Genomic DNA, 26225 nt, shown 5'->3' with positions numbered 1-26225 from the left:
ACCTAAAGACCGCTCTCAGATCCTTAGAGCGAGTAACCCGCCTCGCCCACCCACTCCACCCCCTCACCTGCGCAATAAAGCAAAAGTTGTCTGCCACTTGCCGCGATTTATAGCCCGCTTGCAACACTCGTGGCAGACGCTTCTTCCCCTCAACGGATGCATTGGGATACGGATATGCACACGGATAGGGGAGCATCTTCATTCGGTTTCCTTTTTACTTACCTGCAAAGAGACCGAGAGAGAGAGAGAGAGAGAGAGAACACAGATATTTGAGATTAGTTTTGGATGGATGGAAAACGTTTGAGAGGAGCTCAAGAATATATAGTTATTGGATAAAATACGATCTACAATACGAGAAATGAGGACTTCAATGGAATGCAGGGAAATTAACACAGTCTTCTCTTTTGTCACATTTATTTCCCTTCGTATCCCCAAAAGGATACGCGTGGAGGGAGTGGTTAAGGCAATCCCGAGTCCCGTTCCCTTTTTGGACCCTGTTTATGAGCCTAGGCCTCCGCCCCGTAGAAGCCTTGACAAGTTCAACAGATGATAAGAAGCACTCCTGCTCCTCCCCTCTGCCAGTCTTGCTCTCAAGGGTATATGGACAACAAAAGCAAGCTCCATCCCGAGTCCGAGGCCGAGACCGAGGCCGAGTCCGAGGGCGAGTACCAGGCCGGGTCCCAGGCCCAGGTCCCAGATGCCACCTTTAAGATTAAGCCCCAGACGACAACAGACAACAGGCTCCACGACAACCTGGCAACGGAGGGATTTTCAAGGCTTTTGTTTTTACACAAAACCAAAAATAACAAAAACAAAAAAAGGTGAATTTACGTTTAAAATTGTTCGCTTTTTCGGTTTTTTACTCCGTTTTCTTTGTGCGGCAATTTTATCGCGTGCATAAACAAGATGCGGGACAACAAAAACAACAAAAACTACAAAAACCTACAAAAAACGAAACGAAATCAACTCCGAAGTGAATTTCAGGTTTACAGAAACAAAGTCATGCAACACGGTCATGTGCAGCAGCCTCTCTGCCCCTCGTCTGCACTGCAAGCCGCACTCACCCGCACGATGGGGATTGTTGTTGCTGTCAGTCGAGTGCTCGCGCCGAAAATTATTGCAGGACATTTGGCCGAAATAATGGCCGAGAGGGTAAACAATTTTTTGCATTTATTTATTGTACAACAGAAGAGAAGAGTGGGCAAGGGGGAGCAGGGGGAGAAGCTGGGTCGAACATTTTGATACCCTCGCTGATCCATTGCTTACGAGGAGGTTCCATCAATCCGGCAGCCAGCCACAAAAGGGGAGTTGGAGGTGCAGGAAGGAGGCAAGGGAGGAGTTGAGCTGATGATAGGGGTAGGGTGGAGATGGGCGAACCTTAAATGTTTATTTATAGGCTTTATTCGGTGACTGCTGCTCCTTCAGCACTGCGTAAGCCACTGCACTGCTTCTTGCTGCACTGCTTCCTACTGCACTGCTTACTCTGCTGTCCCTCCTCCGCCACCGCCGGCTCTTCATTCGTCCTTTTCTCTTTCGGTGTCACTTTCTTTCGCTTTGATCATGTTCAATTTATGTTTTTTTTTTTATTGATTTAAATCTCAGGCAAATGCGATTTTTCGCCATTTCAGTCTTGCAGTCTTGCAGCTTTGCAGTTTTGCGGTTAATAAACGAAACGAAACGAAAGTAAAGTTGATCAAGGTCCCTGCCTCTGCCCCTGCCTCTTCCCCTGCCTCTGCCCCTGCCTCTCTGTGCTCCTCCTCTACCCTCGTCCCCCCTTTAATAAATGTTGCATTTTTATTATCATTTTGTTAGTCGGTTGTCATCAGGTGCTGCAAGGGGGGGAAGGATGACGAAGGAGTTTGCTCGCGAAAGTGAAAGTTGACGTTTTTTTAAGGCACTCTTTCGCATATGTGGGCACACACACACACAAACACACACACACACACACACGGTCTGACGGTCTCCTCGATCGCGTTGGCCTCTCTCCGTCTCCGTCTCTGTCTCTCGTGTGTTATCGCCGCTCCATATCTTTCATTAGCCTTCGATTGAGGCCTAGCTTTTTCGCTCCTTCTTTCTGGTTTTTGTTATTGTTGCCTCCTCCTCCTTTCCTACTCCTCCTTCTCTTCGATTAGTTTTTCTGCTTTAATTGAATCAGCGACAACATTTTGTCCGTTTAAGGGGAGAATCCCCTCCCCACTGCCCCTCTGTATCCCTCTGTACCGCTCCCTCCCTACCCTGCTCTTACCCTCTCTCTTTTTCCATCGATTCCAAACATTTAACAGTTAGTTTTAATTGCTGATGGCGCCGCCTGCCTGCCCCAAGTTCAATAAACTTGTTGCTACTGTACTTGTTGTTGCCACTGTGTGGCATGCCGCAATAGATACTTTGCAATTTTCGAGTGTGTGCAACGGGGGCCTTTCAACAAATGCCGCCACAATGAAGCCATCGCTCCACTCCGCTCCGCTCCGCTCTGATCCGATCCGATCCGATCCCATCATCGGATATCAGAGCAGCGATCCATTGCCAGTCAGCAGCGATCGTTGCCCCAAAACGTGCCTGTTGTTGCAACCACATGGACACACATACATGGACACACATGGTGTGTGTGTGTGTGTGTGTGGCTGTTACTGTTAATTACAAATATCGGTGATTGAGTTGCTCGGCGGCAGCCGTGCGGCAAAATATTACTTGAAAAATGATTACGCCGTGAGAAAGTTTGCGGTGGGAGTGCTCCTCTCTTCCGCTCTCCCGCTCTCTCAGGAAGGGTAAACTATCAATGGATATTGACCCTAGATTGACCCCATATAGAGGAGGGATCTCTCTAGTTGGACGATCGATGCCAATCTTCCTTCTGTAAGGAATCAAGTAATTATCTTTAAAGTCAAGAAGTCGCCTGGGCTTCTCCGCTTTCTCCATTTGTCCGTTTCTCCATTTCTCTTGCGGAACGGAGTGCCACAGGAAATGCATTTCGTTTGATTATCCTGCAATTTGCTTAATTCCCTTCCACACTCTGTGCCATTCTTCTTCTCTTCTTCTCCGTTGAGATATTTTATAGCATTTTCTTCATTTTTATCTTTGTTTTCTTTTTCCGTTTTTTTTTTGGAATTGGGGGAATTTCGGGCCCTCTGCTAATGATCTGTCACGCCCCAGGGCGAGGGCATAAAAATGCACTTGGTGTCGTCGCCTCCAAAAATAAGCAAAACGGAAGGGAAGGGAAACAAAGGAGAGGAGATGAGAAGAGAAGAGGGTGAAAAGGAGGAGAGCGGAGGGAGCGGAGGGAAAGAGAAAACCTACAAAAATGCATTTATTTATTTGCGGCGGTTTGATCGTAAAAATAATTTGCTTTTATTGCCCAAAACGGGGCAAATGATGCTGATGTTGGGGCTGCCACGGAGCGATGTTGCCGCTGTTGCTGCCGAGATGTTGCATGCACCCAAAAATGGCAAAAAAAAAAAAGAGCAGAGAGGGAGAGGGAAAACTTAATGCGTTTTATGTCCTCGTCATGCTGCTCTACCCCTGCTCCCTCCACTCCTCTCGTCAGCTCCGTCTCCTACCTCTCCGTGTGCCCTTTTTGGGGCGCAACAAATCCGCAAATCAACGCCACATGTCGGGGGATATCGATGGCGGGCAAGGGGGCTGCGGAGTCCCCAGCCTCAATTTTTGAAGCCATTGACATTGCCGCCGGACCGCCCAAGCACTTATTCAATTAAACAAAACGCAATTGTTGTTAACACGAAAGAAGCAGACACTGCCCCACAGATACAGATACTGCAGTCGCTCTCTCTCACTCTTCCTCTCCGATGTGGCATATTGTCCCTATCCAAAGTCATGGAGCGTCAAATTGTTATGGCCAAAAGATGGAAAAGATACAAATGGCAACGGTTATCGCACAACAAGCGCAATCAGTCGTAACGCAGAAGCAGAAACAGCAGAAGAGTGGAGGACAGGATACAGGATGGAGGATGGAGGATGGAGGATGGAGGATAGAGGAGAAAGAGACAAACAAACAAACAAGCTACAAACAGGCGTCCGACTCAAGCACGAGGGCGGGGTAAGCACTTGGCTGAGTGCAACTAAATAGATATTATATAAGCATAAAGAATATGTTTGCCCTCCAGTTACACACACACCCAGGCACAGGCACAGACACAGACACAGCAAGTTCGCGAGTTAGAAGGAGAGGGGGGTGGAAGCATAGCTACTTGAAAAACAGATATAGACAGAGGGACAGAGAGACAGAGAGAGAGAGACAGAGAGAGAGAGAGAGAGGGAACTAAACAAGCTAATAATCATAAAACCAAATGACTTTGAACGACGAAAGAAATGTTCCACGCTTGTTGTCCTTTGACAGGATGCAAGAAGAAGACGAGAATCAACCGCAGGGAAGGGAAGGGCAGGGAAGGGAAGCCGAGGCTGAAGCTGAAGCTGAGACGAGCGAAGCGGCAAAAGAATCATCAGCATTATCGTCAGGCGAATGGCGGCAGAGTGACGATTAAAATTTAAGCTTCATTTGTTGCTCTCTTGTCTGGCTACAGCCAGGGGGGGGGGAGAGAGGGGTATAGGTGGAGGTGGAGCATAGAGCATAGAGCATGGCTAAGCGAACGGAAAAGAGTAAAGAGACTGTGATTGAGTAGGTGTCAAATGTTGCGACAAAGTCCCCCATGGGGGGAGTCGCCAGATAAACTCCTCTCTCCATACAAGAACGAATGAATGGAAGCCAACTTCCCCCCACTCTGCCCCACCGTCAAAACACAAATGAAAATTGCAACTAATAAAAAAATAAACATGAAAAACAGAGTTGAGGAAAAAGGAACTGCAAGCGACACAAATTGCAGTCCAAATGAACAGAATGACAGACACACACACACGCAGCCACACAGCCACAGACACAGGATAGCTGAATGCATTCCCAATCAGAGCAGAGAAAGCAGAGAGAGAGAGAGAGAGAGAGAGAGAGAGAGAGAGAGAGAGAGAGGGAGAGAGAGAGTGAGAGACAGGGCAGGGTCAGGGCCAGACAGACGACGCCAAATGTGGAATCGTTTTAATGGATATCAAATAGGGAGCAAAACAAACATTCCCACACACACACGCGGACATCATGCACACGCCATCATGCACATGTACAGTTGCAATATGGAATGGCATGCAAGCATGCATGCATGAGGAGGGAGACGGAGATGGAACCACAAACCAACAGGATCCCAGTGCAGCAGGACCTCCAGCTGGGACCAGTCCGAACTACAGTCCGAATTGCACTCCCCAGCAACTAGGCGGAGGAGGAGGAGGAGCACGGAGAAGAATGATAGGTGGAAGGTGGAAGGAGAGGCAGGGAACAACAACAACAACAGCTTTGTTTTATTTCCACAAACATTTCATGTTTTTTTTACGTTCCTGTTCCTGTTCTGCTTTTGTTTTTTACTTTTCGCTTTTAAACTTGTATGTCCTTTCCCCCCCACTATACACCCCCCCACCGATCACGGTGCAGGCTCGTTTTTACTGTTGCCACTCTTTCTTTCTCCTTTTTTTGTTGTCTGGCAGCTGCTCGACAACAGCAACAAAAGCAACAACAACAACAACAACAGAAACAACAATATTGATTGCAATTCCAGCCTGCAGTGGAGTCCAAAGGGAGGGGCAGAGAGGGTCTCCTCTCCTCTCCACTCCTGTCCTCTCTCGTTCTCATTCTCATTTGGCTGAATGGCCCGGCACAAAAGCCTAAAAGCACACACACACACACGCGCAGCAGGCAGACAGATAAACATACACACACACACACATGGACACACAATGCAGTGCACACACACAGCCATATGCATGGACACAACAAGAGGAGCTTGGCTTATGAACGTCAGACGACATCATGCTGGTACGAGGAGGAAGCAGTGGGGCGGGCAAGCAGTGGAGTAGGCGCTGGAGGAGTAAGCAGTGAAGGAACGAAAGTTCTGCCGTGTGTAGAGCGCGCACGGAGGTGGGGGGGAGAGGCCCGGGCAGAGCAGGGCATGGAAAATGCTGAGCCAACGAAGCCTTTTAAGTTGGCAAAAAGCCTGAGGACGGATAGCCGGGCTCCACATGCACACACATGTGTGCTTGATGGCCACGGCCATGGCCATGGCTCTGGCTCTGGCTCCATCTGTGGGCTTTACTTGTTGTACGGGAGTGGGTCTGTGGCTGTGGGTGTGTACTGAGGTGGGGCTGGGAGTAGAGTTGCCCTGGCATTGTCTGTTGGCAATGAAAATACGACAATAATGACGCTGACAACGTCGTCGGCGGAGGGACCTCCGCCTGCTCTCCGGCTCTCCCGCTCTCCGGCACAGGAAGAGACAGAGGCATGCGCCGTTCGATATGCGCCCTGTGCATGTGCATGTTTCTGTGTGTGGATTCGGGTGTGGGTGGGTGGCACTGCTTCAATGCAGCTATACGCGTGTGCGTGTACCGTTTTGGTAAAGATTTCATTAATAGCTTTTGCGGTTTCAGAGGGCGGGGGGGCACTCTGCAATGCATACTTGATTTGATATTCAACAAAAGGTGAGCCCATGCCTCCCTCTCCTCTTCTCCGCCCACACACTAGTATGTGCCTTCATTTGCGAATGGGCCTCGCGGTTACAGATTTTGCGCTTAGTGCCTACAGTGGGCTCTGGCTGTGGCCTACACTCCACCAGGAAGCAGGAACCAGGAACTGAACCGTGTCCAGACCCAGTTCCATTGTCACCCCCGACCCCAAAGTGTCAGAACTCGCTTTTTAATGTTTCCTCAATTTGACTGCCAAAAAAGTTCGTTAATTGCTCTACGAGAGGACCCCACCCCCCGTCGACCCACGAAGGTCTGCCCTGTCGGCCCCTATGCGCGATGTATGTATGTTTATGGCTATATATGTACATATGTACACTACAAGTAGCAGTCCGAGACCCATTTCATTTCATGCTTCGCTGGCCCCCGTTCCCAGCCCGCGTTTGTGAAACAAAAGTGAAACCTAACCTCACATACTATACGTATTTTTGACGTGTGTACGTGTGCACTCGTATGCTATGTAAGATCCCCGGCAGAACAGAACCTATTCCAATACGTTCCGTACAGACCCGAAACAACATCGGAAACAACAGCAATCGACGTCGTTGTAATGGGGGTTCTGCGATAATAAAAATTTTACAGTGCAGAAATTTATGCTTTGCGTCTAGACGACAGTTTTTGGAACGTGCTCAATTAGCGCACAGCTCTGGCGTTTGATGGGTTGGGGCGTGGAGGCATGGAGGGGTCGAGAGTTGGACACCAGCCCCCGGCTATACTAACGAGAAAAACAAAAACACAATTTAAATGAAATTTTGCGATGCTTCACGACTATAATTCAGTCATATTCGTAGAGTGCGCCCCAGCCCCGTGCCGCCCCATGCCGCATACCCCAATAAAGTGTGCACCGATATGGACGCGGACAGACATAACATAGTGCCCCCCGCCTCTATCCATATCTGTTTCTGCCACTGCCTCTTCCTCTGGCAGTCACAACAACAAAAGTCGTGCGAAAGTTGTTAATTTTTTGTTGTGTTTTAGTTTTGTTTTTCACACTATAAAAACCGCATTCGCAGTGCTAGATGCCGCCTGTGGGGACGGGAGAATGTTCATTCTAACAATTTAAAAACAAAAAAATAAACTACAGAAAGTAGGAATACGACTGGGGGATACCTCTGACTCGGCTTTAGGGCCTAGAATTGCTCTACAAGACTGCTGCCTGGCATGGCAACTACTTGGCCCCACTGCCTTGGTACTCTGCTGGAGAGAAGTGCAGCCGTAGCTCGTCTCTTCCATCCTCCCACTCTCTCGCCGCAGGCATTTCTCCCGCTACATATGCTCTATCCACCGGACACACCCATGCCAGCCCTCTCTTTCTCTCCGTAGCGTGTAAGGGGTATGCAAATTTAAGACTTTGTTGTTACTCTGCGATAATGCCGTCGCTGTTACCGCAAGCGTCGCTCCTGCTATGCCGACTTGCTAATGTAGTTGTTGTTTTTGGATCTATTCTCGTCGTGCCTTTCGCAATTTATTTGCAATTGCGCGCGATATTTGTTGCTGTTGGTGCGAGAACGAGAATGTTCGGGAAAGTATTGGGCGAGGGCTGGGGGCAGAGGAGTTAGTGGGGAGGGGAGGTGTGATGGGAACACCCACGAGTGTGTGTTAGGCCTATGCCAACGCCGCCGCAGAGAGATTGAGTCGGGGATTAGACGTCCACCCACTCCCACAGCTGCCGCAAATCATGTGCAGACAGGAGAACGAGAGAGAAAGAGAGAGCCAAGCAGGAAGAGCTTTCTGCAGAACAATTGGCTTTGGCAGCGGCGTAGACGGAGGCGGAAGAATGGAAACGAGAAAAACAAACAGCCTACCGTCTGCTCTCCACCCATCGCCCTCCAATAATGAATACATAAAATGTTGTATCTTAACCTTGACATTGGGCGGCAAATACAACCAGAAAAACAGCGAAGTAAACAAGCCGGCATAGCAGACAAAACACGTCAACAGCTAGAGAGACAGAGAGAGAGAGAGAGAGATGGAAGGAGGAGCGCTGGAGAGTACAATCAGATTCATTCATTAAAGAGAGAGAGAGCAAAGAACCGTTCCAGGTTTCAAGCTTAAGTAACTCAAGTTTTTGTTTATCGAAACACAATAAAAAGTGCAACAACAAAAAAGAGAAGAAATATAAAAATGGGCCGCGTGTGGCGCTAAAAATAAACTAAAATAAATACCATCAAAAAAAACCCAAAAGGCGATAAACATTTTAATGGCAGTTTATTTTTGAATAAAACACGAATCAGCGCTGCTGCTCGCTCCTGCTGATAAGGGGAATGCATCACTCCACGGTGGAATATAAGTGCAGGGTAGCATTCGAAAGAAAGAGAGAGATCAAACGCACACACACAAATTAGCATTGGCCTTGAAAGCAGAAAACTATGCATACGTACACACATATGCATGCATGTATAGGAGCAGACAAGAGCGAGAGGAAGAGAGCTAAAGAATGAATGAATTATGCCATAGAAGGCAATAAAGAGAGTGAAAGAGAGCGCTGTAAGCCTGAAGATTGCTTTCAAGCAAAACAAGAACAAGAAACAGCAAAGCAAAACAACACCGAAAAACCGATCTAGTTCTTGTTTTCGTTCCTTTTCGGCGTTCTTCTGCCTCTACTTCTTTTTCTGCCGCCAGGTTTTTTTGTTTTCTTTGCGCAAATGTATTTTTATCGCACTGGAATAAATAATATTTTTGCTAGCGCCGCTGCCACCCGTTCGTGGATTTTTTTTGGAAACGGAAATATTAAAATTGGGCATAAAATAAATAAAAAAACACACATATGTACATACATGCATACATATGTATATGCATGTGTACGTAAATTCCACCATACGATATGTGTCTGCTGATATGTGGGGGAGGGCAGCAAATAAATTTCAATAATTTTCATTTCTTATGATTTATGCAGCAGCAAAAACAATGAGAGAACAGACAGTGGAGGCTGACAAGACGAGCCTTGACCCAAAGCAAAACGAAGAAGAACAAGCGAAAAAAACTCAAGAACGAAGGGCTAACTTCGAAAGTCGAGGCTAATGATACCCTTCCCAAGCCATTAATGTCGTGCAGTTGATGAAACTTTTTCGGACCGACGGACATGTCTATACTATTAGACTCCGTTGTGGGTTCTCAATCTCAAGGTACACACTTAATGGGGTCAGAAATACATACATACTCCTCTCTGCATTGTAGCGCAAGCATCTGGTCAAAATCATTAAGCTCTTTACGAAGGGTACAAGAAACTGACATGGATAAAAGTGAAACTCGCAAAACGAAAAAGGAAATAACAGCAAAAGCAAGCACGAAAGTGAGAAAGAGAGCAGAGAACGTGGATCAGATCAGCAAGAGCGGGCAGGACGGAGCTATCCCATGCACATGATGGAAAGGGACGGCAAGGAGCGGGAGCGCTGGACTGCCGACAGAGACAGTCTGTCGTCGTCTGTCCCATCTCCCAATCTGCCCATCCCTCTCGCACAAAATGCAAACGATCAACCGTTAAAATAATGAACTTCCTTAAAAGAGAATTTTGCACAAGGCAAAATCAAATAAACAAGAATATTTTATTTAATATTTGTGCAAATATCGAATACGTTTCATTCGCGCAGCTGTGGCCCCAGCCGAGAATTAGTCAAAGGAAATATCAAGGTTATATAAGCGATTCGAGCAATTGTCGATTACACTGTGCAACAAAAAACTTGATTCAAATATGAAGTTTTCTGATGAAATAGGAAATATTTTAAATTTTCCCTAATCAGAGCCGCAAGTAATTTCAATTCACTTTCGTCCAGCAGCACTTTTCGTCCGATTCCCTGTTGCGCAGTGTAATTGATAAAACTTTTTTGAATAAATATTTGAATTGCTGAACGAACGCCCGACCACATGTTGGGGAATTTCACTCTCTCACACATTCGCACACATTTTGCACAGTCTCATCTCATTTTTGGAACTTACCGCACACGCTCCGAGTAGAGCTCCACCTCCTTGTTCTTCTGCTGCTGGACCAACTGCTGCTGCTCGTAGCTGACCAAAGGCTTGAAGTTGCTGATGTTGGCCAGGGCGGGCAGCGCCGGAGTATGCGACTGCTGGGGGGCCAGCAGATTCTTGGCGAGCCCGAGACCGTTCTGGAGGAGCAGGGCGTTGTTGCCAGCGCCATAGCCCGCAGTTGGGGGTGCCACCAGGGGTTGCATGAGGAGCGAGGCCTGCTGCTGCTGCTGCTGAAGGAGCTGCTGCACCGGCGAGAGCGAGATGTCGGCGCTGGACTGCGAGGCCGAGGGGGAGCTCGAGCCACTGCCGGCGCCGCTGGAGGAGAGGCTGCCGGCCCGGGCACGGAGATCGAGGCCCAGGACGTTGTTCGGATTCAGGATGTTGCTCAGGGTCGCCACCACGCTGGGCTGCAAGCCATTCCCCTCCGAGCAGCCACTGTTGCCGTTCCCGTTTCCATTGCTGCTGCTGGTGTTGTGCGGCAGCCCGGATCCGATCACTCCCACATTGGGGTTCGGGGTGAGTCCGTTGGAGCCTCCGCCGTAGCCGTTGCTATTGTTGGTGCTCAGTGGGGTCAAAGCCACTCCCACTCCGTTCTTCTGGTTGCCGCCTCCTGAGCCAGAGTTTCCGCTGTTTCCATTGCGATTGCGCTTCTTCTTGGCCTTCTTCTTGTCGTCGTCCTCGCTGAGGTTTCCATTCATGGATCCACGCCCTCCGCCACTTCCATTTCCATTGAGGAACACCAGACCGCCATTGGAGGCCGGCACCGACCACTCGAGATCCTTGCGCAGCTGTCCGCGACCGCACTTGCAGCTGCACGCCTTGTAGACCAGGTCGTAGCCCTTCTTCGTCCACAGGTGCTGGGCCCTCTGCCGCTCCGACCAGCTGCGCGCCCGCCCGCTCGCCTTGAGCGTCTGCAAAACGCCCGCCTCCCACACTTCAAAGCATTCGCGGTGCATGTACTGCCCCGCGCCACAGTTCTCATTGTTGCACAGCACTCGGACGCAGTCCGCCAACGACGTCTCCGTAAGGGCGATGAGCGCGTCCAGCTTGCGGCACTCGCCGCTCGGGTAGCAGCAGCGCACCAGCTGTACGTTGGAGCCCTGCATCAGTTGCATGGGCGCCATGCTGCTGCTGGATGGAGGATTGCTGCTTTCGGTGAAAAAGTGGAGGAGCTGTGACTGCTGCTGCTGTGCAAGCGAGAGCTGGAGCTGTGGCTGCTGCTGTGGATGCTGCTGCTGGGAAGGATTGCCGCTGATATTGCTGTTTCGACGTGGCGCCATAGAGGCTTAAGGATGTACAATTGGATCGATCAGAATCGTTTTGTGATTGCTCCCTCGGATTGAGTGATTGCCGCTAACTGTGCTTATTCTGTCCTATTTACGGCTACGTCGGAGCAGCATTTTGGACAACTTTTCATTTATTTTATTGTAAATTTTAGGATGCCCAAAAGTTGGGGTTTTCTCGTGTATAAAAATATTTCCAAAAGTGTTTCGTTGGTTTTTCTCCTTTTTGCAGTCTATTTTTGCGGTAGTTTGTGGTTTCTTTTTTGTTTTGTTGTTCCTGAGCTGAGTTTTTTGTTTGTTTTATTGTATAGAATTTTTAAGTATCAAAAATTGTTTTTATTGTTTTTCTCTCATTTGCTGGCTCTCTACACACACGACGGCATTCTCGGCGTTTCTTTACATTTTTCCTTCCGCTTTTTCTTCGCCTTTTCGCGGAAGCGAGACAGACGCGCTGGCGCTGGTTTTTTTCGCTCTTCGCTGTTTACCGTTTGTTCTGCTGTTGTTTTGCCGGCAAGAAGGAAGAAGAAAAAAGACCGAAAAAACACGACACTTGTACTTTCACGATTATTCTGGCGGCTCGGACTTTGAAAAATTTACAAAAACTTGGTAAAATGTCGTAGGTGCATTCTGTGGTTCTGCACAGAACACAGACAGTAGAGAAAACACACAACCAGGAAAATGTTCAAAGCTGATATATAAATATGTATATATATATTTTTTGTTTGATATTTTTTTTCGCCAAAATATCAAACTGGATATTTTTGTGGGCTTTATCACCGCCTTTCCTGAACTACTTCTTGTCTCGTCCGCGAAAATACGTTAGTTGTCAACTTCTGAACTTATTTTCTTGACGCAGCACAGAGACCGCGCTGGTCGAAAGTTGAAAAACGAATGGCAGACATTTGAGGCATGCACAGACATGCTGAGACATGTTGTTTGTTCATTTATTTATTTATTCCGAGCAGGCAGGCTCGTGCGGACGAGAGCAGGGTGTTTTGAGAGAGAGCGAGAAGGGAAAACGAGAGAGAGAGAAATTGAAGTTAGAGCATAACGTAAAAGAAAGACGATTCAAGGAGAGCGAAAAAGGTTGGTTGAAAATGAAATGAAGACCAAAATTACGCTCTCTAGACTCAGTTTTGCGTATCAAGTATGAGCTCGACGGGCTGCTTTCAAACATGTTTGAAAACGTTTGGTTGGCTGGTTTTCACTTTCCCCCTCCGGTAAGTTATTTGCTTGTTTTTCATTTGAGGAAAATTTGGAGAATGTTTTTGGCGCTAAAACAGTGCTGTGTGTGGGGGTTGAATGGGGGTTGATTGTAGTCTGAGACGAATCCTACTTCCAAATTATGTTACAGGAATGGAATTCTTATGGAAAACACAAAATTTTTCTTTTCAGACGCACGACGAAATCAAGGAAAAACCAGGAAAAACACCGACGACATCCAATGAGACAATCAATAAGGATGTACAGTCTTAATCACAGTTTTTTCCTTTCCTTTATGTTGGCATTGTTTTTCTATGAAAACCGTTTGTAGGTACATATGTATATTTATTTTTTTCTTGCCCCCGTTAGTTTAGTTCATGTGAAAAACATACTTCAGTCGGTTCGAAACAAAATATTGCATATTTTCATCCCAACGTGTTGCGACTCGACTTGGCTGCGTTCGACCTGCCTGCTTCCCCTCCAACATGTTCGTCTGCGTTGCGTGCTTTGGTCGACAGAGCTGTTTTATGTGTGTGTGTGCAAAAACCGGCAAAAAAGTAAACATGTGCAGGGTTGTCGAGTGGCTCAAAGTGGGGAGCGAAGCGCGCTCAGCTCACTTTTGCTTTCCATCGTTAATCTGTTAATTCGGTAGGGAATGAGAATGATTCTACCCAAATAACTGTTCCAGGTCTCAAACGTATGTATACATATTTGTCCCTCTCCATACAAGTTGTACATAATCCCGTATGTGTGCAAAAACACACACACTTTTGCACACTCACACAATGCCGAACGAATGTCGACAATAAAAGAGGCATTAAAAAATACCCAAACAACAGCAAAGACAAAACGAAGAGGAGTCGGAAAGCAGGAAAACAGAAAACAGGCCACCTCGAAGCGGGATCACCCTACACACTCTTTGAAATTATTCATGGTGAGAGATTAAAAGCTGTTTATTCCAAATGCCTATTTTCTTTACTCAAATATCATATGTTGTGTTCTTGTCGATGATCGACTATAATCATTCCCGCTAGCTTAGCAAATTCATACGTTTAAGCTCCTCCTATGAATGAGGGTATCTCGAATGTGCTGTAGGCCGAACGGAGCTTTTCCCTTTGGCCTTTTCTATATACCCCCGTCAGCCTCTATGTACTACTCGCGCCCGCTCTCACCCTCTCTCATCTTTTTATATAAAAATTCCCGCTGCGCGTGTTGCCTGATGAAAAACACGAATCGAATACCAAAAGAAGACGAAGAAGCAGCCAAATAAGGGCACGTGTGGACTGGAAAGAGGGGGACCGTGTTCCAGCTGGATCGTCAGGACTTCTTATAGGATCTGCAAGGATCTGGATCTGGATCTGGTTTTGGGTCTGGTGCAAAGTCAAGGTCCAACTGGTGGCAGTGGCTGCCTGCCTTGGGGGCAAGACGACTGCGTAGTTCTCGTCCTGCTTTGCCCTTTGTTCCGCTACCTGCCGAGAGAGAGAGCGAGAGAGAGGAAGAGAGGGACTGGATCTGATATAATAATTAAGAGTCAGTCAGGTAGGCAGATCGAAAGCCCAGGGTAGCATAGCCATTGCGTAATATGTGTGCATGTCATGCATGCATGAGTGTGTGTGTGTGAGTTGTTTGTTGTTCTAGCTAAAAGGATCGTGTGCAAAGAAGAGAACAAAAGAGAGCTTACAAAAGTTGAACTAGTTTGTTGTTGCTTAATTCTCAAGGATTTCCGCTCAGCCCTCGCCTCACCGCTCACCGATCTGACCTAATTTTAATGACCAAAGCGGACCGAAGAAGAAAAGACAGATATTATGGAGAATTTATTCTGTGGAAAGTGTGTGTGTGTGTGTATGGAGAGGAGTCTGTGGAGAGTCAATGGAGGGGCCATAACTCTTTGGAGACTCACATCATATCATGAACAATTTCATAATTAATGAAGAGCCTTGAGGGTTTGGGGGTTTGGGGGTTTGCTTAGGCCTGCCAGGTCTTGCCAAGTTTTTGCGTGTTTCCTGGCTTCCTGTTTCCAGGGTGTGAAAGCGTGTTTCTCAAAGGAACTTTGCGGTGGCACAAGAGTATCAGCAAGACACTTTCTCACTCTCACTCGATATTTCGCGTAAGGATAGACAATCCCCTAGCTCAGTCCACAGAACAGTCAAGCATTTACCATCCAACCATTTATTCATCCTCTCTCTTGACTCAGTTCAGAGTTCTGTGCTGCGTCCTGAGGGTGTTTCAGGCAGATGTACAGACCACCCGCCCATACCCCTACGCACACCCTATCCACACACGCAACCCATCTGCATCTCCCCCTATCCAACATTCTGAAAGCAGAAAAGCATTATTTGTAATTACTCATACTCCCGCATTTATCCAATCGGAAGCAACTTTGAAACCCAAAATAGGGTTTGAAATTTTACATGCGCCGCGCTGGTGCTATGGCAACCCAACCCCGACTCAAACCGACTCGAGTCGAGTACATAACGGTAAACATAATGCATATACACACAATACATAAGCGGGAGAGAGTGCTGCGTGCGAGAGGGTGTCGTAATTTCGTTTCGTTGCCAAAAATAACCCAAACTCCATTTTGTCGAGCCCTGGATTCAGGGGAGAGGAGTAGTTAAGAGTCGGGTTTGGATTCGGATTCGGGTTTGGGTCAGATCTGAGTCCCGCATCTCACAGTCCATTCTCCATCCCGCCCCCCTGGGACAGATGTGGGTCTGATTCATGCTGCTTCTGCTTACATAAGCGAAATGAAGTCAGCATTCGCCCTATAGACATACATATTCGCATAAAGTACTGAAAGGGATTGTTATCCGCATCGAATCCGTACGAAAGAGTCAATGATGGGGCTGGGAAACACAGAAACGGGATAGATCGGAGCTTTATACGAGCAGTAATGGACGAAGCTCAAACGAATCCAACGTGTTCTGCATCGAAAGACACTCTTCGCCTTTCCGATGAAAGATATACCCTGACAACAGTTGCAGATTACATCGAAACAAATACGAAAATTCCATAAAAAAATTTGAGAACAATATTTTCCTTCAAATTCCATCCCAATGAAGGAGTTTTGTCAGAATGAGAGGAGTATCCTTACTGTTCCCTCCCCTGTAGCCTCCTTTGTGTGGACCTTTCTCTGCGGCGCCAAGTGAAAGTGAGCGAGACGGCAAATGTGAGCTGAAATTTCATTTGTCCTTTGTGGCTGCCACAGCGATGAGTGGAGGGCGAGGACGAACCAGGAGGAGAGGTCTGTAGGTGGTGGCAGAAGGCAGGAGGCAGGGAGGGTACGATGAGGATGACGAAGCGCACGCACTTACTTTCTAGCTGAGCATTTTCGGGGGTATTTTTTATGCTGGTACACACAAAACACACATACATATATACATATGTATTCACATATGTAGTATATAAGCGATAAATATATAGGGTGTTCCATCTGGTGGAAATAATATTTCCATTGAATTTTCACATTGAATCTGCTGGAAAACGGAAAACGAAGAAACTCCGCCCTCTCCGATGACTCTGAGTCTCAAATATTTAAGGTACGTTTCGTCCGCCAGGTAGGACACGAGAGGAAAATAGAAAATGAAGGAAAGGACGGTTGGATGGAAAATGAAGTAAACGAAAGGGAAAATGAAGAAAATTAGACAAATGGCGTCGGCCTTGTGAAATCGAGATTTTTCTGTTTTGAGAAACTGAAAAGTAGCCATTGGAAGACCACAAATTTTAGGTTAAATCGTTTATGAAAAAAATATTGTCTATCACTAAACTTGGAGAGGGAACTTCGATATTTAAACTATTTGATTGCTTATCAGTCGGTTCTTTTGAATACACAGATAATCGATTAAGTACCGACCAGCGAACAGCGTCCAGCTTCATTAGGACGAAATTATTGGTCCACTGCTCTCAGCGGAGAGGTTCTCTTCCGTCCTGATTTTACTTTTTAGTAAAATTGGTTCGTCATTTTGGTGGGTACTAAAAGTGGCAAACTCCCTCCCCTTTTAAAATTTTGATGTGACCAACTTTGATAAGTTGCACACACACACACATGGCAGCTTACACATGCATACACACACATGTAAATTGAATGCAATTTTTGCTAACACGCTGACCTTCAACATCAATTTGCTGCCGGCGCGCTTCTGGGAGAGTGTGTGAGAGAGAGAGAGAGAGAGAGAGAGAGAAGGCACCAGGGCCTGCTGCACATTCTCCACACACAGACACAAGCACACACACTTGCCAAAAGCCATAAGCAAAGCCGAAGAGAACCACCAATACATGTGGACGCGAATCATTTTATAACATGAAAACGAAATTTGCAACATTCGGCTGCGGCTGCGGCTGCAGCTGCAGTCGCTGCCGCCGTTGCCGTCGCTGTCGCTGTTCGAGTTGTTGCTTGTCGCGGGGAGGGGAGGAGGATGTGCGCGCGCATTAGAATGGCATGCAACTCCATCGGTTTTCAAGTGCAAGTCCAAGGGCAACGACGTCATACAACTGCAGCAGAGAACGCCAGCAGAGGAGCAGGTTCTGGAAGGCAGAGCAGAGAGAGAGAGCCCAGACCTTGAAAGCAGCTCTTCTCGTGGTTTGCAGTCGTCTGCTTTTGTACATACTCTCACTCCACTCCCACACACAGACACACACCCATACACCCATGCACCCATGCACCTATACACCCATGCCCACATGCATACTTGCACTCTCTATTTGCGCACAGAGAGCTTCGGGCATTGGTATTGGTGTGCACATCGTTTTCTGTTTTATTGCTCGTCTACTCGTTTGTTGTTTTTGCGAGGCAGGAGAGCACGAAACAAAAGGCAGAAGAAGAGATAGAAGAAGAAGAAGACTCTTGAGTGGGCAGCAGCGTAGAACAGGCTCTTCTTCCACCTCCTTCCTCGGCTGCTTCTCCTCCTGCTCTGCCCACTTTTTGACATTTCGCCCACTTTTTCCAGTTCTTCCGGTTTTTGTTTTGTCTGCTTTCCTGTTTTCGACCCATAATCCTGCCCCGTGTCCCGTGCTCTGTCCTTACTTTCTTCCCCACCGATCCTCTCTCCTCCTCTCATGAAGCCACTCCTGCTTATGTAATGCCCGAAAACGTGTTCTGGTCTTTGGGGCCCGTCCTTTGTGACAACATTTCTATGTATCGAAATTGAATGAAATGTTCTCTCTTCTCTCCGTTTCGTTATCTGTGCTGTGGCGAAGGGTCTTCAGAGAAGGTGGGTTTGTTCGGGATGTCAAGGAGGGGGAACATGGAATATTGTTTATATTTTTTTGTTTGGAAATCTATTTGACACAAAATGTAATATTGGGATTCTCTAAAAGATCTTGATTAGGTTTAGACCGCTTAAGACGTGGATTAGGGACTAAACATCCAAATACTACTACCTTCCACAAGCAAATTTATACAGATTTATATTGAAATTCGATAATACAGGGACTTTTTCTATTGAATTCAAATGAAATTCTGTGTAGTTTCCAGCTCTTCGAATAATATTCGTCTGTAAAAAGTATCGCCCTTACAGTATACCGCAATTCAATTGATTTTCCCCTCCAAATGTTTTTGTGTTCTACTGTTTCCCGTTTTGGCAGGAACAAATGACTCATTTGTTTTCCTCTATTTTTTACAACCGTTCGCCTGTCGGTCCTGGTCCTGGTCCTGGTCCTGGCCCGGGTCTTCTTCTGTCCCCTGCTCCCTGTCCTTTAGCCATTATCTATGCCAATGTTTTCCTGTGGCCCAAACTCCTTTCGGCTTGGTGGAACGACAGGAGGGGACTGGGAGGCCAGCAGCAAACACGTGGTATCAAATTTTGCCCAAAAGCCGTGGGCCATAAATAAACCTCAATCGCAAGTTCGGCCGCAACCCTGGCAACACAGACACAACCCAGTCCTAACCCAACTCCTGCTCCGACTGCAGTTCGAACCCACACCCACCCTACTCGCCGCCCCCCAGTCCAAGCCTACCCAGGAGTCAGTGCCAACCAGAGACCCAACAAAAGGCACTCCCAACAGCGAGCGGGAGGTCCATCAAACTCCATTCGCTCTCTCGCTTCCTCCTGCTCATTCGCTCACTCTCCCTCCCTCTTACTCCTTTGTTCCCCTTCCTCCAGGCGGCTCCCACTCTTCCTTTCACTGCTCTCTCTCTCTCTCTCTGCGCAGTCGCAGCTAGCGCGCTGTTCGAACATCCACCACCAAAAGCGTTTGCCAACTCCGCCTCCCTCGGCCGCTCCTCCTCTCACCCCACGCTCCATGCCAATCTCCACTTGTGCTCTCTGCTCCTCCTCTTCCTGCTGCTGAACATTTTTGCGCGTGTCGCTCTCTCGACCCAACTCCAACCTCGAATGGAGTTGGCTGTGGTGCTGTGGTGCTGCGGTGCTGCGGGGGGATGGCAGGCCGAACAGAACTTTCCATGTTCTTGATCGTGAATTTTCTAGGACCTTGAAAAATTGTTGTGTGCATGGTGCACGGAGAAGAGAGGGACATGGAGATGGAGATGGGAGACAGAATGAGAGAGGGAGAGTGATGGTCAGTGGGAGGGGGAGCAAGGAGGAGTTGGAGTTTGGCGCAGCACTTGGCGCATTACGTCAGTGCGTCAAAGCCGAAGGGAATCTCAAGCCCGTACACTGAAAAAAACTACTTGATTACATATCATAACTGAAAGAAAACATTTTCAACTCGTAATATCATTTCAATAGGTTCTTGGTTCCTTTCCTTCTGCGTTCTTCTCTTTCGGTGGAGTTGTGCAAACTTCAGCTATAGAACCATGTCAGATATGTACGTGTAGAGCACCTATACATATGTACATAAATATAGAAATACTGTACGAATATCTGTGCACACTTGCACATGGAACATTTTTCCATTTTTCTATTTTCCTCTTTGGATTTTTGCGCTATTTTCCGCCTCTTGGGTTTCCTTTTCAATGCGCCTCGCATTCATTTGGCTTCTCTCACTTCTCTTTCTTACCACTCTCCGCCACTTCTCTTCTCTTCTGTTCTCTTTGGAGTTAGAAGTTTGAGAACATTCTCCTGCTTGGCCGAGGTCGCGTCTATGTGTGGGGTAGGGTGGCCCAGAGTGGGCCGCGTCGGGGGAACGGGAGTGGGACACAAGGTGTTTTATGTTGGGCATTTTCCACTCGCATTTTCCGGCCTCTCCCACAGCCTTTGCCTGGGTGTTGGTTGGATGCTTGGCTGTTGGGATCTTCTAGTTTATGGAGTTTTATTTTTACTGCGTACTTTGTAGATTTTGTTGCGTAGATATCACATCTTGGGAGCCACATACATACATACATATGTACGTACAATACAATATTTACATATGTATTTGTACATACATATGTACATTTTTGCGGTCGCCCGAGTGACTCATAAATGTCTCTAAGAAAGAACGAGTGGGGTAGGGTGGAAGCATGAAATCGTTTTCTGTCCGCTGTGGCCTTAAGACAACAACACCACCAGAAGTTTCTTTGCCTTAAACCGGACGTAAAAAGGGAATAGAAGAAAGTAACGCAAATAAAAGGGCAGAAAATGAGAGATGAATGGGGCCACTGGGTAGAGAGTGGTACAGTCTGTATCGCAATGACTACATTTGGTAACTCCTTTGGACCATCACATGGCCAATAAAAGAAAGAGCACCAAGCTGTTTCATGTGATGAATTATGAATATTATTATTCTGCGAAGCTCCATGTCCTAGCTGTGATGGCTTAAGCAAATCTTGGCTTAAAACACGTTCTATTTACAGTACACCTTTTGGCTCCATGCAAAACACACCTCCAATCCCTTGGATCCCTGTTGAACCCTTTTTTTTGTTTTTACCACAAACCCCATACTTGGGCTAGTGTACACATTGTACAGCCCACTCTCCTTCCATAAAGTTATTACAATTTTGCTCTGTGCCACGTCATTCGCTTGGCTGCCTTTTCCTTTGTTTTTCCGTCTGCTGTGTTTTGCCCATTTGTACCATTTTTTTGCGAATGAAAATGAAAGTTCTGCCCCCACACAGACACACGGAATTATCAACCCCAACGCAGATAAAGGCAATGGGATGTGGTATATAGAAAGAGCTCCACAAAATGTTGGGGCTCCTCCCACCAGGGCCCACGCCTCCCTCTCCACGAACCACCCTCTTCGGGCTCTGCGTAAATTTCATTTATTTATTTTTGGTCATTTATTATGGCAATTTGTGTGCCTCTGTGTGTGTGTGTGCAGTCTGCGACATGAACATCAGGCCAGTCAGGCGTCACAGCGGTTTAGCAGGTTAATTACATGAGACCAGACCCGAACAGGCCCTCAACAGCCCGTTCCCCAACTGCACAAATTGCAGAAGCATCGGCTTGACTCAGTTTTGGCAACCCGCTGCAGCTCCAGCTCCAGCTCCAACTCCAACTCTGCAGCTCCATTGTCATGCAATTAGGTGGAGGGTATGGGTATGGGCGGGAGGACCTTTGTTGCACTTTCCACAAGCATCACGAACATCATGCGACTGTTTGTCATTCGCTTGCGGACCGTTACATCCGCCGCGGCTCTTTCTGGCGGGGCGAATGTCACAATTGGAATTGGATTAATGCGCCTCGCTGGGCCCGCCTCGGGAGGGAATACGAATACGGATACGAATACCCATTGATGTTGATCAAATTTTGCATGTCTGTTTACCCCTTTCGGCGCGCAGGGCCCAAATGCAATTAGACCATGACCGCCGTCCGTTGTTCTCTTTCGCTTTTTTTCTCCACTTTTTTCGTAGGTTCTCGTCGGGAGTGGGAGACTTTCCCACAGGATTCCGATTACCCCTTTTAGGAGTAGCCCTGAAATTGGACTGAATCGAGCTGCATCAATTGCCGACTTGCGTAATGCTCCCCCATTGCCAGCCTTCCAGAAGAATCCCATAAATCAACACATCCGCTTAAGTTCCAGGAACACGCCCCAACACAAAAGCTCCGTCTATTTCATTATAAAATGGAAACCAAATTGTTGCTATTCATTAAGAGGAAGCACAAGAAGCAGGGTGCCACGCGGAGGAGGGGAAGATGTAACCCCCCACCCGGGAAGACTCTGTCTGTCAGAATGCGTAACTACGCATTCGGCTTTCGGATCGGCTCGGATCGGGATCGGGATCGGGATCGGAGTGGAGTGGAGAACCAAACGAAACAAAGCAAAAATTTGGGACATAAATCATTCACATGCTAAACAGCAAACGGAAAAATGGAACAGAAGTCATCTCAAAGTAGCAATACTCTGTCTAAGAGTGCGATATTTTGTTACCCGAAAGATAATAAAAGGCTTCACAGATTCATTAGTAAAGCGATCGTCACTCCCTCATCTTTTGGCCTTTGGTATTCTTTCCCATAGAACGTTGAAGCATTTAAGCTCTCTGTTGAAGGAAAGGGTATGCAGAGCCAAACCCATCAGGGGCACAGTTAAATGGGAGAATGTGTTAAGAGTCGTAGTAAACCCCCGTCATGAATGCCGAGGCTACGCCCCTGATGATCCGCACTCCGATTCGGAGCATGAGAAAATGCCTTTTTACTGGAGCCCTGCCCTTGGAGACAGCTGCCTATTAAAACCTAGACGATCCAAGCAGAACAGAAAAAGAAAAAGAGCAAAACGACCAGACATTGTGGTAAATTAACAAATTAAAACGGACCGCACCAAGAGCTCAAGCTCCACACTCCACACACCATCCCATCTCATACCATCCCATACCATCCCCATACCATCCCAATACCATACGCACATATCGGAAATCTTTGGTGCGTTTGGTCCCATTTATGTATTTGTATTTGTGGGCATTTTTATATGAATTTATTAATTTTTTACGACCATAGATTTCGTGTAGCTTAAGCCTTAAGGCAATCAAAGTGCCGCCTGTACAGCTATCCAGCTATCCAGATGTCCGAAATTTGCGTGCCCCAAAAATGTGACTGGGGGAAGGGGAGTGCTCATGTTGCGAGAGTCACACGAGAGTTTTCCGGGAATTAATTAGGGACAACACACAACACACAGCACACAAAACCAATCTAAAGATCCAGATAAATGTATTTGCAGATATTTGTAGGCACTTTTCCACTTCATTCCGATTGTCATCAGCCTTAGAGTTATGAAATAGCTACGCCATGTCCGCCATAAGAGAAGTACTCCCCCTAAGGCACACCCGAAGGCATTTGTATCTACATATCTACGAGTATCTATGTGTCTGACCATTTGCATCTGCCTATCTATCTATTTATCTGTCTGTCCAGATCTGTTGGCGATTTTTCGCTGGCTGACCACAGAGTCAATTGGTTCCCATCAATTCGTGGCATTTGTTTGCCTCCGCAATGGGTTCCCTGGAAGTGATTTGCTCATGCGAGTAGCAGAAAAAGAGAAGATGCAGATGAAGCTGAATTCATTAGCCGTTCCCGAGGCTGAGTGCTGCAGTTGCTTGCCCCTAAAATGCTGCAACGCATTGGTTTGGCGAATTCCAAGCTAACGAGCGGTTGAACGGCCCACAATCTGCGGCAGGTTGGGCGTTGAGCAAACGAGGCCCGGCAGGGCCTGTGCGGGCCAAGAGCAAACAATGGGCACTTCGTTAGCCGCTTATCACTGGCCGAACAGGGCCTACAAGGGGTAGGGGGCCCGGAGGGGGTCCCAGGTCCTGGCCAACAGCTGCAGAAACAAATTATCTTTTGACAAATTGTTCGGTGTCAACGATGCGGGGAATTGATGCGGCGATGGATGGGCCTACTGCACACAAGGGTGGGGCATGCCAGGGCGGGGCAGTCAATGGCTAATCAGTTGGCAGCCGCCTCGTCCGGCTATTAGCTAATAATAGTTGTCGTAGGGAGGAGAGGCAGTGGAGAGGAGACGAGGAGCAGCCACGGAGCCTCGGAGCCACAGAGGAACAGGCGGAAAGACATTGCTGTAGACCCCAGAGAGGTGTTTAAACTTTTTCATGGCCAAACATGGCAAATGTTGCAGTTGCAGTTCCAACAATTGCTGTAAAGGAAGGTGGGTCAAGGGGCAGGGGCGGGGGCAGGGACAGGGCCAGGGGCAAGCATAGCTAACAAAGCAAACGATAAGCCAAAGAGAATGCAGCGAAAAAAGCAAAGGCCAAACAAAAGGCATGAAAAGTGAAACAAATGGCAGTGTCAACGCTGCCAATTGAGTCGTTCGTTGAGTACGCGTATGCCTCCTCTGTATCCGTATGCACCTCCCCATCCACCCTGCCACCCTGCCACCCATCCACCCCACTCGACCGGCGTTGCCTTGGACTTGGCTATGGCTCTGTCGCCGTCGCCGTCGCCGTCTAGGTTTCAATGCCCCCGCAGTCAGTCTCTCTGCAGTCAAGTCATATGCAAATGCCTCTCGGCTGCCTGCCGCAGCAGCAGACTGAAACGCAGCCGAGGGCCTAGCAACTCCAACCATGCAACAGTGCAGCCATGCACCCATACGGCCACACATTCAAACACTCAGACACTCACAAGAGAGGAGCCCACACGACTTGGGCCCAGTACAGTGGAGCATCTGAACAGAGAGCAGCGTCTCGGAGGGGGATTCGTTCTTCTGGCTCACGAAAGGGCAGTGTAAGTACGTGGCTCCGATGCATCTAACGCTTGGGATCCCTTAGTGGCGAGTGCTCACTGTAGCTCAAGTATGCACTGGGCCTTTCTTTGGGTGTGCGGATTCTAAAGTTAACCGCATGACGAATCACTTCGCATAAATTGAAGCGCTACGTTGCATGCACCACGTCTGGTTAGTAGGGCCACAGAGGGGGTGGGTGGCAGCCAAGTGGGGAAGGGGTAGGGGTAGATTTGTTGCTGTTGCTGTGGCTCCTTCAGCGAAATGTGCGTTGCCGTCGCCCCATAATTCCTCAAATGCGTGTGGTGGGTCCCAGAGGGGGAGCGGGGCATGGCGACGAAGCACAGAACTGACGCGTTGATGAAAGCCTTTGACTGCGACGCCGCAGTCGCCGTTGCGGCGTCCGTTGCTGTTGCTGCTGCAGTCGCAGCTCGTTAAATCGAGCGGCAGTGCCCCTACTCCTACTCCCCGCTTTACTATGGGGTGGTGGGGGGTGAATATCCTATACCGCAAATGCTAACAATTTATTTGCGTGCATGCTAATTACCCATACACACACGTTCTCAATGTGTAGCTGTGTGTGTGTGTGTGTGCAGGCGTTTTCTTATCCAGATAACGAAGATAATTCTACGTTAAGTTCTCTGTTTCGAGTGCTGCACCCTAGAAAGGGTAATGAATCGGCAAAAGAATGGGTGGCCGGCCGTCGGTAAAAGAGGAGGTGAAATCCACAAGTCGTTAAGGATATATGTATTTACTTTAGTTTCTCCATCACCTCAAATGTTTGGTGTACCAGTATCCGCTTCTATAACAATTATTGATCAGTTTTACGAAAGTTATGGGAGATTCTGGGTAGTGGCTCTGCATAAAGAATAGCAGAACTGGGCGCAGTTCCATCTAGGGCGCTATCTGCAAAGCTTAGCTCAAGTTTGGATTCCGTATCGTAACATTTCACGAATCACGAGCGTAAGTATTCGGCTGTCACGACTCTCGTCCATCTCTAGTCGTCCCACTGTCACTCTCGCTATCTCTCTCTCAGCGGCTGCTCCCATTCCGAGAGAGAGAGAGAGAGAGAGAGAGAGAGAGAGAGAGTGTGTAATTACTTTTGCCTCTTGCGGTTTATCTTTCATTTCATTGTATGGGGCTCTTCTGCTTTGCTGCTCCTCTGCTCCTCCTCTTCTCTGGTCTCCTGCTTTTACCTTCACGCCGTTTGTCATCGTCGTGTGGAGTGCACTTGAGATGCGTTTGCCGCAGTTGCAGTTGCAGATGTATGAAAAGTTGTCAGCTCTGTAGGCGCTGGATGATAATTTGCAACTCGTTGGGGCCTTTAATGGGTGTCTCGCCCCATCACCCCCCGGCAGTGCCTCGTTCCCTGGGAGTCGGAGCACGCACTGGCCATAAAAAGGGTTTAACTTCTGGTATGGCAACAGACACAGACGCAGACACGGACGAGTAGTTCATAAATCCATACTTTAATTGGATTAAATAATGCTCGACTGGGCTCGGCTTGGCCCGACTCTGGACGCGACTCTCGGCTTGTGCACGATATCTACTCCGCAAGAGTGCAACAAGGGGCTTGGGGGTCGTTGCCGCATTGTTGTCATAGGAGCAGCCGCCACGTCTGACAATCTCTAAGCGAAAGACCCCGACCCAGACCGTGGC

The 26225-nt window shown here is 47.8% G+C and overlaps 1 protein-coding gene and 1 long non-coding RNA gene across 2 annotated transcripts in view; one reads left to right on the top strand and one right to left on the bottom strand.

The window, feature by feature from the left end:
* Positions 1-12721, bottom strand: part of LOC108156280 (headcase protein) — an 81190-nt gene extending 68469 nt beyond the window's left edge. The window contains exon 1 of the mRNA XM_017287653.2: positions 10504-12721. Coding sequence (XP_017143142.2) covers positions 10504-11816 — 1313 coding nt within the window. The 5' untranslated portion in view covers positions 11817-12721. The remainder of the gene's footprint in view (positions 1-10503) is intronic.
* A 62-nt stretch (positions 12722-12783) lies between these two features.
* Positions 12784-13952, top strand: LOC117187440. Its single transcript, XR_004472118.1, has 3 exons — positions 12784-13039; positions 13215-13353; positions 13420-13952. It is a non-coding gene; the product is annotated as an uncharacterized LOC117187440 (long non-coding RNA).
* Positions 13953-26225: the final 12273 nt, after the last annotated feature.

Source organism: Drosophila miranda, chromosome 2 (assembly GCF_003369915.1).
Source record: "Drosophila miranda strain MSH22 chromosome 2, D.miranda_PacBio2.1, whole genome shotgun sequence".
Lineage (NCBI taxonomy): Eukaryota > Metazoa > Arthropoda > Insecta > Diptera > Drosophilidae > Drosophila > Drosophila miranda.
The sequence above is the reverse complement of the archived record's forward strand: the minus strand, read 5'-3'. Positions and strand labels throughout refer to the sequence as shown.